We start from the raw sequence: 14,470 nt of genomic DNA, 5'->3' as shown, positions 1-14,470 counted from the left end.
TGATATTCATATTTCACTAATTGCAGATATATAAAAGAATATTAATAATTATAATTATTTCTGTTCAAATGTCCCTCCCACATTCTCCTGGAGCTCTGGTTGAGATGGGGGAGGGAGGGAGTTGACCCAGACTAACAGCTCTCTCTGGGACTCAGACACCCAGCCTGTCCTTGTTGATGAGGGTGGTATCACTCTGCTGCTTTGTTTCTGGAGGTGAGGAAAGGTAGGAACTGAAGGAGGAAGATATTTTCCCAGACAGAGGTTCCGGTTGTGGGCTGCAGGTGTGAAAGGAGGGAGTTCCCAGGAGGTCTGGTGGGGGAGCACAGCAGCCAGAGGTGATGAAATTAGGTCGCATACACACACACGTGCATACACACACACCTCTCTGTGTCCGCCTGTAAGGACTCACTGCCCTCAGGCTGTGACACCAGCCGGCAGGAGACACTGAGACCAATACACTGGTACAGTAGTGGCAGAACAGGCCACTGGAGTCTCAATCCCTCTAGATTTATTTGCTAAAGGTATTGCTCTTCATCGCATAATCACAGCATATTGTACTGAGAACTGTATGTTTAACACTGCTTATGCTACTGATTAGACCTGCACACACACTGATCTGGCCATGCCGATCTAGCATCACTGGGTGCGTGCAAATAGCACCCTATTCCCTATATAGTGAATTACTTTTGACCAGGGCCCCTATGGTCCCTATCCTATAGGTCCTTCCTTCTGGAAACAAAGCTCGTATTATAAGGAGGACGGGATCCACCCAAATCATTTGGGTTCCTGGATTCTTTCACAGAATTATAAGGCTGTGTTGAGACAATGATTTATCAATGACCCAAGCAAAGCTCACTTAATCCCTACCATTGTCGCTGAGTTGTCATAATGCTTCAAATGTACATCATAATGCTTCAAATGTACATTATCCTAGGTGCATTGGAAGACACAATGTTAGAGCATTCAGGGCAGTAAGTAAATTAGGTTACTAACATGTTAGTAACCTAATTTATGTCCCTCTTACTGCCCTGAATGCTTCTACTGATCCTACAGCTATTGTTTGCAGTAATCATATGCATATGAACCAGTGTAACACTGTTAGCACTGAGGTGGTGTGCCCTTCTAGGAAGTCCACTGTGTACAACTCATCCTGCACTAATAAAAAAAGCATGTCTAGCTCTGCTAACCTTCCCAGTAAAGCAATAAAAACAATCAAGTATCCCAGAAAAGTGTTAAAAATAGCCCACATTAACATAAGTAGCTTAAGAAACAAGGTTCATAAAACCATAAATTGGCTAGTAACAGGTGACACTCTGTAAAGGGTCCTATGTGTGGCTGGTGTAGAGAGTCAGGTGCAGGACAGCAGATATGAGTAATCAACGTACTTTTACTCAAAATGTCAAATATACAAAGTAACAAATACACGCACACCATGACAGACCAAAAATACAATAAACAATCACTCACAAAAACCCATGGGGGAACAGAGGGTTAAATAATGAAACAGTAATTGTGGGATTGAAATCAGGTGTGTAAAACAAAGACAAAACAAATGGAAAATGAAAAGTGGATCGGCGATGGCTAGAAGGCCGGTGACGTCGACCGCCGAACGCCGCCCGAACAAGGAGAGGGACCGACTTCGGTAGAAGTCGTGACACAGTCGTATTCTGACAATCTCTGAAACTCACTTAGATAATACCTTTGATGATACAGCGGTAGCAATACACAGTTATAAGATTTATAGAAAAATCTGAAATGCCAAAGGTGGAGGTTTGGCCCATTGGCTCAACAGGGCAGTACGGCTGGCCCTTGGATGTACACAGAGAGCTAACATTAATAATATGCATGTCAATCTCTCCAGGCTCAAAGTGGAGAAGAGGTTGAGCTCATCACTACTTGTATTTGTGAGAGTTATTGACATGCACGAAGCTGTCTGTTTGAACAACTGGCACACAACTTGGACACCTATGCATACCCCACAAGACATGCCACCAGAGGTCTCTTCACAGTCCCCAAGTCCAAAACAGACTATGGGAGGTGCACAGTACTACATAGAGCCATGACTACATGGAACTCAATTCATCATCAAGTAACTCATGCCAGCAGTAAAATTAGATTTAAAAAACAGATACAAATACACCTTATGGAACACATGTATACAGACACACGATAACATACACACTATACACACATGGATTTTGTGTTGTAGATATGTGGTAGTAGAGTAGAGGCCTGAGGGCACACACTTAATGTTGTGAAATCTGATATGAATGTACTGTAATGTTTTTAAAATGACCCCCTAATGGGGATCCATAATAAATACAAATAGAAAAAGTAATGCACTACACAGGCCAAAGGGTACTACTTGAGATCAGAACCCCTGTCTCCTCTGTTTCCTCTTCCCTCCAGGCAATAGATGAAGAGGAGGAATTCCACTGTACATGTTAATCTGTGCTGCTAACAGCCCCGGCCAAGCCCTGGAGGCTTCTCTGAGCTAATGTTTGACTTCCTCTATTGCTCTGCCACTAGACTAGATCAATAGCAGGCAGCACCCAGAGAGCACATCAGACTGCTATGTGGATGGCCGTGTTCTAACCTGACACAAACACACACACACACACACACACACACACACACACACACACACACACACACACACACACACACACACACACACACACACACACACACACACATACACACACACACACACACACGTATGAAACACATACACACACAATCAGTGTGCACTCACAGGCATACAAGCATGCGCACACACACACAGACACACAAACACACACACACAAGCCCCACTATGTTCACTATGTAGGGGTTAGAAGGGAGGGGAGAGGGTGAACGTACAGAAAGGAGTGAAGGCTTTGGTTTCAGTGGTGAAACTGACTGGCCAAACTAGTACCACTTGTTGTGGTTCACGCTGGGGAAGTTATGGCAGTGAGACGGTGGCTCTCCATGTGGGTGTAGGACATGGGTGATGTGTGTGTGGGTGGGTGGAAACGCAGAGCCACGATGGGGTATTGGGTATAGTGTGTGTGTGTTCATCATGATTCCCTGTAATGGAAATACACACCTATATGCTGACGGTTCATAAAGGCACATTAACAAACCAATGGTGTTTTCTGATCTGATATGGCACTTAAATACACACAAATAACAAGCTTTTTTATAACCTTGTTTCATGCACTGTAATCCCTGTACAGTTATCAGAAGGACCAACAATCATAGTGGTGCAAAAAGAAGTAATACATTACTCCAGAGTATTAGCCTCTTACAGACCTGGAGCAACTGTGGTCAATTATTTTTCAAATACCACGTCAGGTACTTTTGTAAAACATTTTTTTTTTAACAAGGTAAGTTGACTTGAGACTACATTCTCATTTACTACAACAACCTGGGGAATAGTTACAGGGGGATGACTAAGTGGCCATGATGGTATGAGGGCCAGATTGGGAATTTAGCCAGGACATCGGAGTTAACATCCCTACTCTTACAATAAGTGCTATGGGCTCTTTTGTAACCACAGAGAGTCAGGACACCCGTTTTAACGTACCATCTGAAAGACGGCACCCTACACAGGGAAATGTCCCCAATCACTGCCCCGGGGCATTGGGATATTTTACTAGACCAGAGGAAAGAGTATCTCATACTGGCCCTTCAACACTACTTCCAACATCATCTGGTCTCCCATCCAGCAACCAGCCAGGACCAACCCTGCTTAACTTCTGAGGAAAGCCAGCAGTGGGATGCGGAGTGGTATGCGGCTGACATCACATTATGCAATACAGTGAATATGCAATGCAGCAATACAGTGTGCCTTCTGTGCTGCTTTCTGAATAGATGGTAATAGTGGTGCTGTATGTTATCCCCTGGAGACAAGCACGCACACAAACAGAGACACGCAGCTCAGGCAGCCACCCTGGAAGAAGGACCCCCAGGGAGATGAGGCTATCTTGGCTATCCATGTCATCCTCCCTGCCTCTGTTCTCCAGCAGCCTCCAGGGACTGGCCCACTGGCAGCCCACTTCACCCCAGAGAGGCAGAGGGAACTGGGGGAGAGAGAGGTCACAGTGGGGTGGGAGTTACGGAGAGGCTCAGGAGGACTATGGTGTACTGTAATGCCCCAAGGGAGGTCAACCTTTTCTCTGCTCTCAATGCTGGTTATGACACAATCGCTCTCTCTTTTCCGCTCTACCTCTTCACCCAGCTCTCCTTCACTATTCCGCTTTCTGCCTCTATTTCTTCCTCTATTTCTCCTTCACTATTCCGCTTTCTCCCTCTATTTCTCCTTCACTATTCCGCTTTCTGCCTCTATTTCTTCCTCTATTTCTCCTTCACTATTCCGCTTTCTCCCTCTATTTCTCCTTCACTATTCCGCTTTCTGCCTCTATTTCTTCATCTATTTCTCCTTCACTATTCCTCTTTCTCCCTCTTTATTTTTTCCTCTCTGATTTTTCCTTTTCTATTCCTCTATCTACCCATCCCTGTCAGCCTGTGGCCGTATCCTGCGCACGCACGCACACACACACACACACACACACACACACACACACACACACACACACACACACACGTCTTGTTGGTACCTGAATCGTACCGGTTTTAATGTAGAAAAAAGTGTGTATTAAATATTTAGAGGGAGTTGTTATAGTAGTGGTGGATTGTGATACTAGCTCTCACAGTCTCATGTCAGAATTAGACGTGCAGCTATGTTTCTCAAACATCAAAATTCAAATTTGTTCCAAAATTTCAATTTAGAAGGGTTTAAGGTTAACTCCAAATTCGTAAGGTTAGGCATTCAATCTGAATGGTTAAGGTAAGGTTTAAGGTTTGGGATCGGCTTAAAACAAAAATATCAAAAAACAACTTTCTATCACTGGATTTGAACTTGCAACCTTCAGAATCAGAGGCAGATTCTTACGCCCATCTACCATCCCGTCCACAACACCAGACCTACTTGAAGGTATCAGGCTCACTGTTGCCCCTAGTGGTCCATTTCCACGTCATTTCCCGACGTCCTCAGACATGGATGGATGTTTTTCACGCTCAACATTTTCCCATGTGTATCAAGAATGGTTCATCCCCCAAAGGACATCCAGCCAACTTGACACAACTGTTGGGAAGCATTGGAGTCAACATGGGCCAGCATCCCTGTGGAATGCTTTTGACACCTTGTAGAGTCCATGCCCCAACGAATTGAGGCTGTTCTGAGGGCAAAGGGGGGGTGAAACTCAATTATAGGGAGGTGTTCCTAATGTTTGGTATACTCAGTGTATATATTGTTGTTATTCATTATAATATTAATAACAAATGTTCCCTAATGAATCACCATTACCCTTCCTTATGTCAAAGCAAGCCATGTCCCAGGCAGAATTAATGATTAAGTACACCCTCTGGACAGGACACTAGTCTGTCTCCTGTTTCTGTAATTTGAGGCAGATTAATGATTAAATTCACCCTCTGGACAGGACACTAGTCTATCTCCTGTTTCTGTAATGTGAGGCAGATTAATGATTAAATTCACCCTCTGGACAGGACACTAGTCTATCTCCTGTTTCTGTAATGTGAGGCAGATTAATGATTAAATTCACCCTCTGGACAGGACACTAGTCTATCTCCTGTTTCTGTAACATAAGGCAGATTAATGATTAAATTCACCCTCTGGACAGGACACTAGTCTATCTCCTGTTTCTGTAATGTGAGGCAGATTAATGATTAAATTCACCCTCTGGACAGGACACTAGTCTATTTTTGTTTCTGTAACATAAGGCAGATTAATGATTAAATTCACCCTCTGGACAGGACACTAGCCTATCTCCTGTTTCTGTAACATGAGGCAGATTAATGATTAAGTACACCCTCTGGACAGGACACTAGTCTATCTCCTGTTTCTGTAACATGAGGCAGATTAATGATTAAATTCACCCTCTGGACAGGACACTAGCCTATCTCCTGTTTCTGTAACATGAGGCAGATTAATGATTAAGTACACCCTCTGGACAGGACACTAGTCTATCTCCTGTTTCTGTAACATGAGGCAGATTAATGATTAAGTTCACCCTCTGGACAGGACACTAGTCTATCTCCTGTTTCTGTAACATGAGGCAGATTAATGATTAAATTCACCCTCTGGACAGGACACTAGCCTATCTCCTGTTTCTGTAACATGAGGCAGATTAATGTCCAAGTACACTCTTACATCAGGAAAAGTCCATTGACTCACCGTGACGCCATAGAAGTTGGTTTCGTTCATGACGTCCAGCACCAGCTTGCCCACCTCCCGGTCGTCCACGGTGAAGTTGTGGTGCATGTCCTGCCTCTCCTTGTGCTGCAGTAAATCCATGACCCGGGTCAAGGTCTTAGCTATTACCCAGATCCCGTCGTAGGCGAATCCGTGGTACTTTGAGGGCTCCACTCCCTTCTGCTGCAGCTCTTTACTGTACTCCCTCTCATACTCCTTAGGTGTCTGGATGTAGAGAGACAGAGGATAGTCATTTATTCAATATCCTACTTCTAAAGGTATCAATGTAGGGAGAGAGGATCATCAATTAATCAACATCCTACTTCTAAGGTGTCAATCTAGGGGGAAAAAGGGGATAATCAATTAATCAATATCCTACTTCTTAGTTATCTGAATGTAGGGAAAGAGTTAAGATAGGACTGTGTTCCTAATGGCACCCTATCCCCTACACAGTGCACTACTTTTGACCAGAGCACTATGGACCTGTTCAAAAGTAGCGCACTATAAAAGGAAAACAGGGTGCCATTTGGGACGCAGAGGTAGACTAAAAAGCATGTTCAATGGAACGCTCACCCTTCCAGAGATGCCCTTGACCTGTTTGGCGCTGAGCGGTTCAAAGTCCACAGCGATGTATCCCTCCATAGCGGTCAGCAGCTTCCTGGTGGTGCAGTTGGTGGAGTTGGCCTGCTCCCACCAGTTTCCCTGGTACCAGCCTGGTATGATCCACTGGTACTTACTACCATACATGTTCAGGTTGTACGCCTGGGGGAGGGATGTTTGGTTAGTATGCACACAGGCATGTTGACGTAAACACACACTACACACACACACACACACAATAACACACCTTCAATACATTACCAGTCAATACATTACCAGTCAATAATGTCAATATTAATAGGCTTTCAGCTTTTACTGAAGCTCATTATGGATATCACACCATACAGCTGCAGCCCCCATGACAACTTGATATATATGTGTGTGTGTGTGTGTGTGTGTGTGTGTGTGTGTGTGTGTGTGTGTGTGTGTGTGTGTGTGTGTGTGTGTGTGTGTGCGTGTGCGTGTGCGTGTGCGTGTGTGTGTGTGTGTAGAACAATACTCACACAGCAGAATACTTTGGAGGCCAGATTCTCATCAAACTGTCCGATAATGATCCTCACATCATTATCCTATAGAGATGACATAACAAACAGGAGATGTGTCAGTCATCCACTACAAACAGCTAAAGAGATGTGTCAGTCTTCCACTACAAACAGCTAAAGAGATGTGTCAGTCTTCCAAAACAAGCAGCTAATGACATGTGTCAGTCTTCCACTACAAACAGCTAATGACATGTGTCAGTCTTCCTCTAAAACAGCTAAAGAGATGTGTCAGTCTTCCACTACAAACAGCTAATGACATGTGTCAGTCTTCCAAAACAAGCAGCTAAAGAGATGTGTCAGTCTTCCACTACAAACAGCTAATGAGATGTGTCAGTCTTCCTCTAAAACAGCTAAAGAGATGTGTCAGTCTTCCAAAACAAGCAGCTAAAGAGACGTGTCAGTCTACCACTACAAGCATTTAAGGACATGTGTCAGTCTTCCTCTAAAACAGCTAAAGAGATGTGTCAGTCTTCCACTACAGTCAGCTAAAGAGATGTGTCAGTCTTCCTCTACAGTCAGCTAAAGAGATGTGTCAGTCTACCACTACAAGCAATTAAAGATGTGTCAGTCGTGCACCACAAGCAGCTAAAGAGATGTGTCAGTCTTCCACTACAGTCAGCTAAAGAGATGTGTCAGTCTTCCCCTACAAGCAATTAAAGATGTGTCAGTCGTGCACCACAAGCAGCTAAAGAGATGTGTCAGTCTTCCTCTACAGTCAGCTAAAGAGATGTGTCAGTCTACCACTACAAGCATTTAAGGACATGTCAGTCGTCCACCACAAACAGCTAAAGAGATGCGTCAGTCTTCCTATACAGGCAGCTAAAGAGATGTGTCAGTCTTCCTCTACAAGGATTTAAGGACATGTGTCAGTCTTCCACTACAAGCAGCTAAAGAGATGTGTCAGTCTTCCTCTACAAGCAGCTAAAGAGATGTGTCAGTCTTCCACTACAAGCAGCTAAAGAGATGTGTCAGTCTTCCACTACAAACAGCTAAAGAGATGTGTCAGTCTTCCACTATAAGCAGCTAAAGAGATGTGTCAGTCTTCCACTATAAGCAGCTAAAGAGATGTGTCAGTCTTCCACTACAAGCAGCTAAAGAGATGTGTCAGTCTTCCACTACAAACAGCTAAAGAGATGTGTTCGTCTTCCACTAGAACCAGCTAAAGAGATGTGTCAGTCTTCCACTACAAACAGCTAAAGAGATGTGTCAGTCTTCCACTACAAGCAGCTAAAGAGATGTGTCAGTCTTCCTCTTCAAGCAGCTAAAGAGATGTGTCAGTCTTCCACTACAAGCAGCTAAAGAGATGTGTCAGCCTTCCTCTAAAACAGCTAAAGAGATGTGTCAGCCTTCCTCTACAAGCAGCTAAAGAGATGTGTCAGCCTTCCTCTACAAGCAGCTACAGAGATGTGTCAGCCTTCCTCTACAAGCAGCTAAAGAGATGTGTCAGTCTTCCACTACAAGCAGCTAAAGAGATGTGTCAGTCTTCCACTACAAGCAGCTAAAGAGATGTGTCAGCCTTCCTCTACAAACAGCTAAAGAGATGTGTCAGTCTTCCTCTACAAGAGAAAGAGAAATGATTGGCTACAAGAGAAGCTAATCGTTAGCAGCAGTTATATCACAATACTGCATGTTGCATAATATACATATTCTATGGAAATATCACCACATTAAGTATTCCTAAACAAAAGTAATAGCTGTTGTAGAGTGAGTTTTTGATTGTTTATTGAAATTAAACGTGTGATATAGACACTTAAAAGATGTACAATCTTAATTTGACCAGTTTCTCACGGCAGGAAAATAATCCTGCAGCAACAGGAAATGTGAATTGTTATGTAGATTATAATTAATGGACATTTGTGTAGGTTTTTATGCATTTTGAGTTAGGATGAATAAATTCGGACAATTTAAAGTGGAATTTACAAACTTACAAACCGCACAGGAAAATTCATAGTGATTAAATTACTTATTTGTTATTATTAAATTCCAACCAGTCATTTGAAGATTATCACCTCATCAGTGAAGTGTAAGGACTACTGGGATGTGGGTGGTGTGCTTTGTCCCAAATGGCACACTATTCCCTTAATAATAGTGCACTACTTTCAACCATGACCATAGGGCTCTGATCAAAAGTAGTGCACTATAGAGGGAATATGGTGCCATTTGGGATGCACATGTGGTGTTTCTTAGCTGGCTATAGGGTAGGGGTAAGGCAAACAGGCAGCAATATCACAGGCAGCAACTGTCCATCAATAACAACTCAGCCATTACTGTCAACAGGGAGAATTGTTTCCTATCCACTGGGCCAGAAGGAGAGATCTGCATTGAATTGAGAGCACATGCTAGCTGATTAGGTTAGTAAATCATTTACCAGCTCTTCTGTAGGAGCATTGGAGGTTCCCAGGTCTCCATCCAAGAAGAGCAATCTGTCACTACTCTGTGTTGGTGGTGCACTGCATAGACTGCCCCAACCCATACAATCACACACAAACCATTCAATTCATCTTGAAACAGGAAGGCCATGACTCAAAGTGAAGCTTGACTCAGGTGTGGGACTCTACAAGTCTATCAAAACACTGCTCAGAGCAAGACTCATACGCTCTGCTCAGAACAAGACTCAAGCTGCATCTCAAATGTCCCCCCCCCCTATTCCCTATTGGCCATGGTCAAAAGTAGTGCACTATGTACAGAAGGGAATAGGGTGCCATTTAGGATGCAACTTAAGCCAGTGCCACAGGCATCAAGTCTAAAACAGGTCAGTTTTGACTGAGGAAGGATTTCTATCCAACTTGAACCATAGCAACAGTGAATGGTCTTTGCCATTGCCAACAATACATTTCACCTTACACCGTGAAATGTAGGTAGAGGGTGGTTACTATATGGGACATAAATTAATTTGGTCAAAAACCTTTCATTTCCCTTTGCGCCATAATTAAATGATCTTCCTGAAAGTCCATAATTGCTGTGACAAAAACAATTTATACCTTTCTTCCTCAACATAAATGATTTTGTCATCAGTGAAATGACTTAACTTCAACTGTAAAAGTCCATTCGCTTCTGTAAAACAACAGAAAATGTCACTCAGTCAGAGTTTCTAAACCATACAGTCGTGGCCAAAAGTTTTGAGAATGACACAAATATTAATTTTCACAAAGTTTGCTGCTTCAGTGTCTTTGGATATTTTTGTCAGATGTTACTATGGAATACTGAAGTATAATTACAAGCATTTCATAAGTGTCAAAGGCTTTTATTGACAATTACATGAAGTTGATGCAAAGAGTCAATATTTGTAGTGTTGACCCTTCTTTTTCAAGACCTCTGCAATCCGCCCTGACATGCTGTCAATTAACTTCTGGGCCACATCCTGACGGATGGCAGCCCATTCTTGCATAATCAATTCTTGGAGAGAATTTGTGGGTTTTTGTTTGTCCACCCGCCTCTTGAGGATTGACCACAAGTTCTCAATGGGATTAAGGTCTAGGGAGATTCCTGGCCATGGACCCAAAATATCGATGTTTTGTTCCCCGGGCCACTTAGTTATCACTTGATGGAAAGCTGCTCCATCATGCTGGAAAAAGGCATTGTTCGTCACCAAACTGTTCCTGGATGGTTGGAAGAAGTTGCTCTCGGAGGATGTGCTGGTACCATTCTTTATTCATGGCTGTGTTCTTAGGCAAAATTGTGAGTGAGCCCAATCCCTTGGCTGAGAAGCAACCCCACACATGAATGGTCTCAGGATGCTTTACTGTTGGCATGACACAGGACTGATGGTAGCGCTCGCCTTGTCTTCTGCGGCCAAGCTTTTTTCCGGATACCCCAAACAATCGGAAAGGGGATTCATCAGAGAAAATGACTTTACCCCAGTCCTCAGCAGTCCAATCCCTGTACCTTTTGCAGAATATCAGTCTGTCCCTGATGTTTTTCCTGGAGAAAAGTGGCTTCTATGCTGCCATTCTTGACACCAGGCCATCTTCCAAAAGTCTTCGCCTCACTGTGCGTGCAGATGCACTCACACCTGCCTGCTGCCATTCCTGAGCCAGTTCTGTACTGGTGGTGCCCCGATCCCGCAACTGAATCAACTTTAGGAGACGGTCCTGGCGCTTGCTGGACTTTCTTGGGCAACCTGAAGCCTTCTTCACAACAATTGAACCGCTCTCTTTGAAGTTGTTGATGATCCGATAAATGGTTGATTTAGGTGCAATCTTACTGGCAGCAAAAGCCTTGCCTGTGTAGCCCTTTTTGTGCAAAGCAATGATGACGGCACGTGTTTCCTTGCAGGTAACCATGATTGACAGAGGAAGAACAATGATTCCAAGCACCACCCTCCTTTTGAAGCTTCCAGTCTGTTATTCAAACTCAATCAGCATGACAGAGTGATCTCCAGCCTTGTCCTCGTCAACACTCACACCTGTGTTAACGAGAAAGCCTGTGTTAACATGATGTCAGCTGGTCCTTTTGTGGCAAGGCTGAAATACAGTGGAAATGTTTTTTGGGGATTCAGTTCATTTGCATGGCAAAGAGGGACTTTGCAATTAATTGCAATTCATTTGATCACTCTTCATAACATTCTGGAGTATATGCAAATTGCCATCATACAAACTGAGGCAGCAGACTTTGTGAAAATTTATATTTGTGTCATTCTCAAAAGTTTTGGCCACGACTGTACTGTACTGTCTTGAGTCAGTCATGTGCCTGGTCTAAATAATAAACTGGCTAGTTTGATTGTCTGTTAAGAGAAGTGTGGGCTGTACGTTGATCCTGATTCTTTGATTGGATAGAGTGAAGCTGTATTTCTCCATCCACTCACTTCATAATTTCATTGACTGATCACTCTTCCTCACGTTTTTGGTCTGATCATTTAGATTGCTGCTGCCACCTACTATGATTAATCACACCGTAAGGGCGGTTTGCTATCAAGCTATCAACGTGCAAAATATCTAACAAGTGGGGCAAGGTTAAGGAAAAAATATGAAACTAACGTACATTCTGACTGAGTGACAGCAAACTTGGCTGCCTGCTGGAAGTTGAGAACACTCAGACACAGACACACACACATACACACACACCCCGATGTGTGTTGCTCCTGCAGCTTTTTTGGAGGGCATAGGGCCACTCAACTGGCTGCCAAGTGGGTGGGCCTATGCCCTCCAAGTCCCACCAATGGCTGCACCCCTGCCTAGTCATGTGAAATCCATAGATTAGGGCCTTTTGGGCAATTTATTTAAATGTACCAATTTTCTTATATGAAATGTAACTCAGTAAAATCTTTGAAATTGTTTCATGTTGCATTTATATTTAAACGGGTGCATCAATCGTCTGTAAGGGGCTACCCTGCCCCACAATACCTACAATGTTGCATTGGACTGTACTCAGAGCCAGAGTGCATGCTGGGAGCAAGCAGAATAGTTGGAGCTTTTGTGTGGACCACTCTGCTTTGAAGCCACTTTTCCTTTTCAGAACCCCTTTGGCTCGGGTTGAACCTGAATCTCGCAGGGCTCTGGTCCTCCTGGGCCTGAATGGTGCCGCTGTTCCCTGGAGGAAGGCACTTAACCAAAATGACTCCAGCTGTTAGGGAAGTGGAGATGGACAATTCCGGCACAGAGAGACCTGGCACCATTCACCATCCTCTGTTCCTGGACCCAGGGGAAATTGGGCTTCATACTGTATTTGGTCGATGTGAAAAATGGGCCCCGGACTGGAGGTCTCCGAGTTCCAGTGTGACAATTCTCAATACTGGTCTGTAATTGACATGTGGTGCTAGTTGCAGGTGGAACTGTTACACGTAGCTCCTTTAAGTTGTTCTGTTTGGGTCCTGGTGGTCTCTGGGATGGAGTTTTGTTATGGCTATTCTGTTTGACTTTCAGATCAGGTGGTTACAGTACAGTATGTATTAACCAATTGCAGCAGCTTGCCAGACGTTTGCTTATTCCATGCTGGCGATGATGTTAGTAACTTCACTCTTGATGTATTTGCAGGGGTTAATGTAGCGACACTAAAAACACAATGAGGCTGTGTTAAAAAACACTAGGCATGATTACATGCCTTTACTAAAGACTGTGGCTGCCTATTCCCTATATAGTGCACTACTTTTGACCAGGGCACATAGGATGCCATTTGGGTGACAGCCTGAATGAAATAAACAAGGTCTGTTTATGAGAATGTACACGTACTGTATATCAGATTTATAGACTGACCCTGTCGTATTTCTACCATTACAGCACCACAGTCTAGCTTTGAAGAGTACTTCAAGGCAAGGGCACACATTACTAGATCTAATAATGGACATTGTCTAGCGAGCCGTTCACAAACTCCATTGGCACGTGCAAGTCTTTGTTCCAGACGAACACTAAAACACCAGTTTCAAACAACCGACTGACTGTGTTCTTAGGTCTGGACTGTGACCAGTTTCATCCGGTGTGTTAGTGCTGGCCTGTAACAAAAACCTGCACAGTCAATAGATACAAGACACTTTATTGCCAAGCAACCAAGGTTGGTGTTGTTTGTTTATGGTACAGCATGGTGACTCTGAAGTGCAACAAATACACATATACATCGCATTCGGAAAGTATTCAGACCCCTTGACTTTTTACACATCTTGTTAAGTTACAGCCTTATTCTAAAACTGATTACATGATTTTTTTCTCATGAATCTACACACAATACCCCATAATGATTAAGTAAAAACAGGTTTTTATAAACGTTTGCAAATTTATTACAAAATAAAAAACTGAAATAAGTATTCAGACCATTAACTCAGTACTTTGTTGAAGCCCCTTTGGCAGCAATTACAGCCTCGAGTCTTCTTGGGTATGACACTACAAGCTTGGCACACCTGTATTTGGGGAGTTTCTCCCATTCTTCTCTGCAGATCCTCTCAAGCTCTGTCAGGTTGGATGGGGAGTGTCCCTGCACAGCTTTTTTCAGGTCTCTCCAGAGATGTTCGATCGGGTTCAAGTCCGGGCTCTGGCTGGGCCACTCAAGGACATTCAGAGACTTGTCCCGAAGCCACTCCTGCGTTGTCTTGGCTATGTGCTTAGGGCCATTGTCCTGTTGGTAGGTGAACCTTCGCCCCAGT

General features: G+C 43.7%; 1 protein-coding gene across 1 annotated transcript in view; it reads right to left on the bottom strand.

Annotated features, from left to right (window-relative positions):
• The window catches only part of LOC115175547 (gamma-aminobutyric acid type B receptor subunit 2-like), a 366,527-nt gene that overhangs the window by 144,681 nt on the left and 207,376 nt on the right, over nt 1-14,470 (bottom strand). The window contains exons 5-7 of the mRNA XM_029734842.1: nt 7,360-7,425; nt 6,830-7,018; nt 6,239-6,481 (exon numbers count right to left, since the gene is read on the bottom strand). Of these exons, the coding sequence (XP_029590702.1) occupies nt 6,239-6,481; nt 6,830-7,018; nt 7,360-7,425 (498 nt within the window). The remainder of the gene's footprint in view (nt 1-6,238; nt 6,482-6,829; nt 7,019-7,359; nt 7,426-14,470) is intronic.

Source organism: Salmo trutta, chromosome 36, assembly GCF_901001165.1.
Source record: "Salmo trutta chromosome 36, fSalTru1.1, whole genome shotgun sequence".
NCBI classification, from domain to species: Eukaryota; Metazoa; Chordata; class Actinopteri; order Salmoniformes; family Salmonidae; genus Salmo; species Salmo trutta.
Note: the sequence above shows the minus strand (reverse complement) of the source record. Positions and strands in the feature narration are given on the sequence as shown.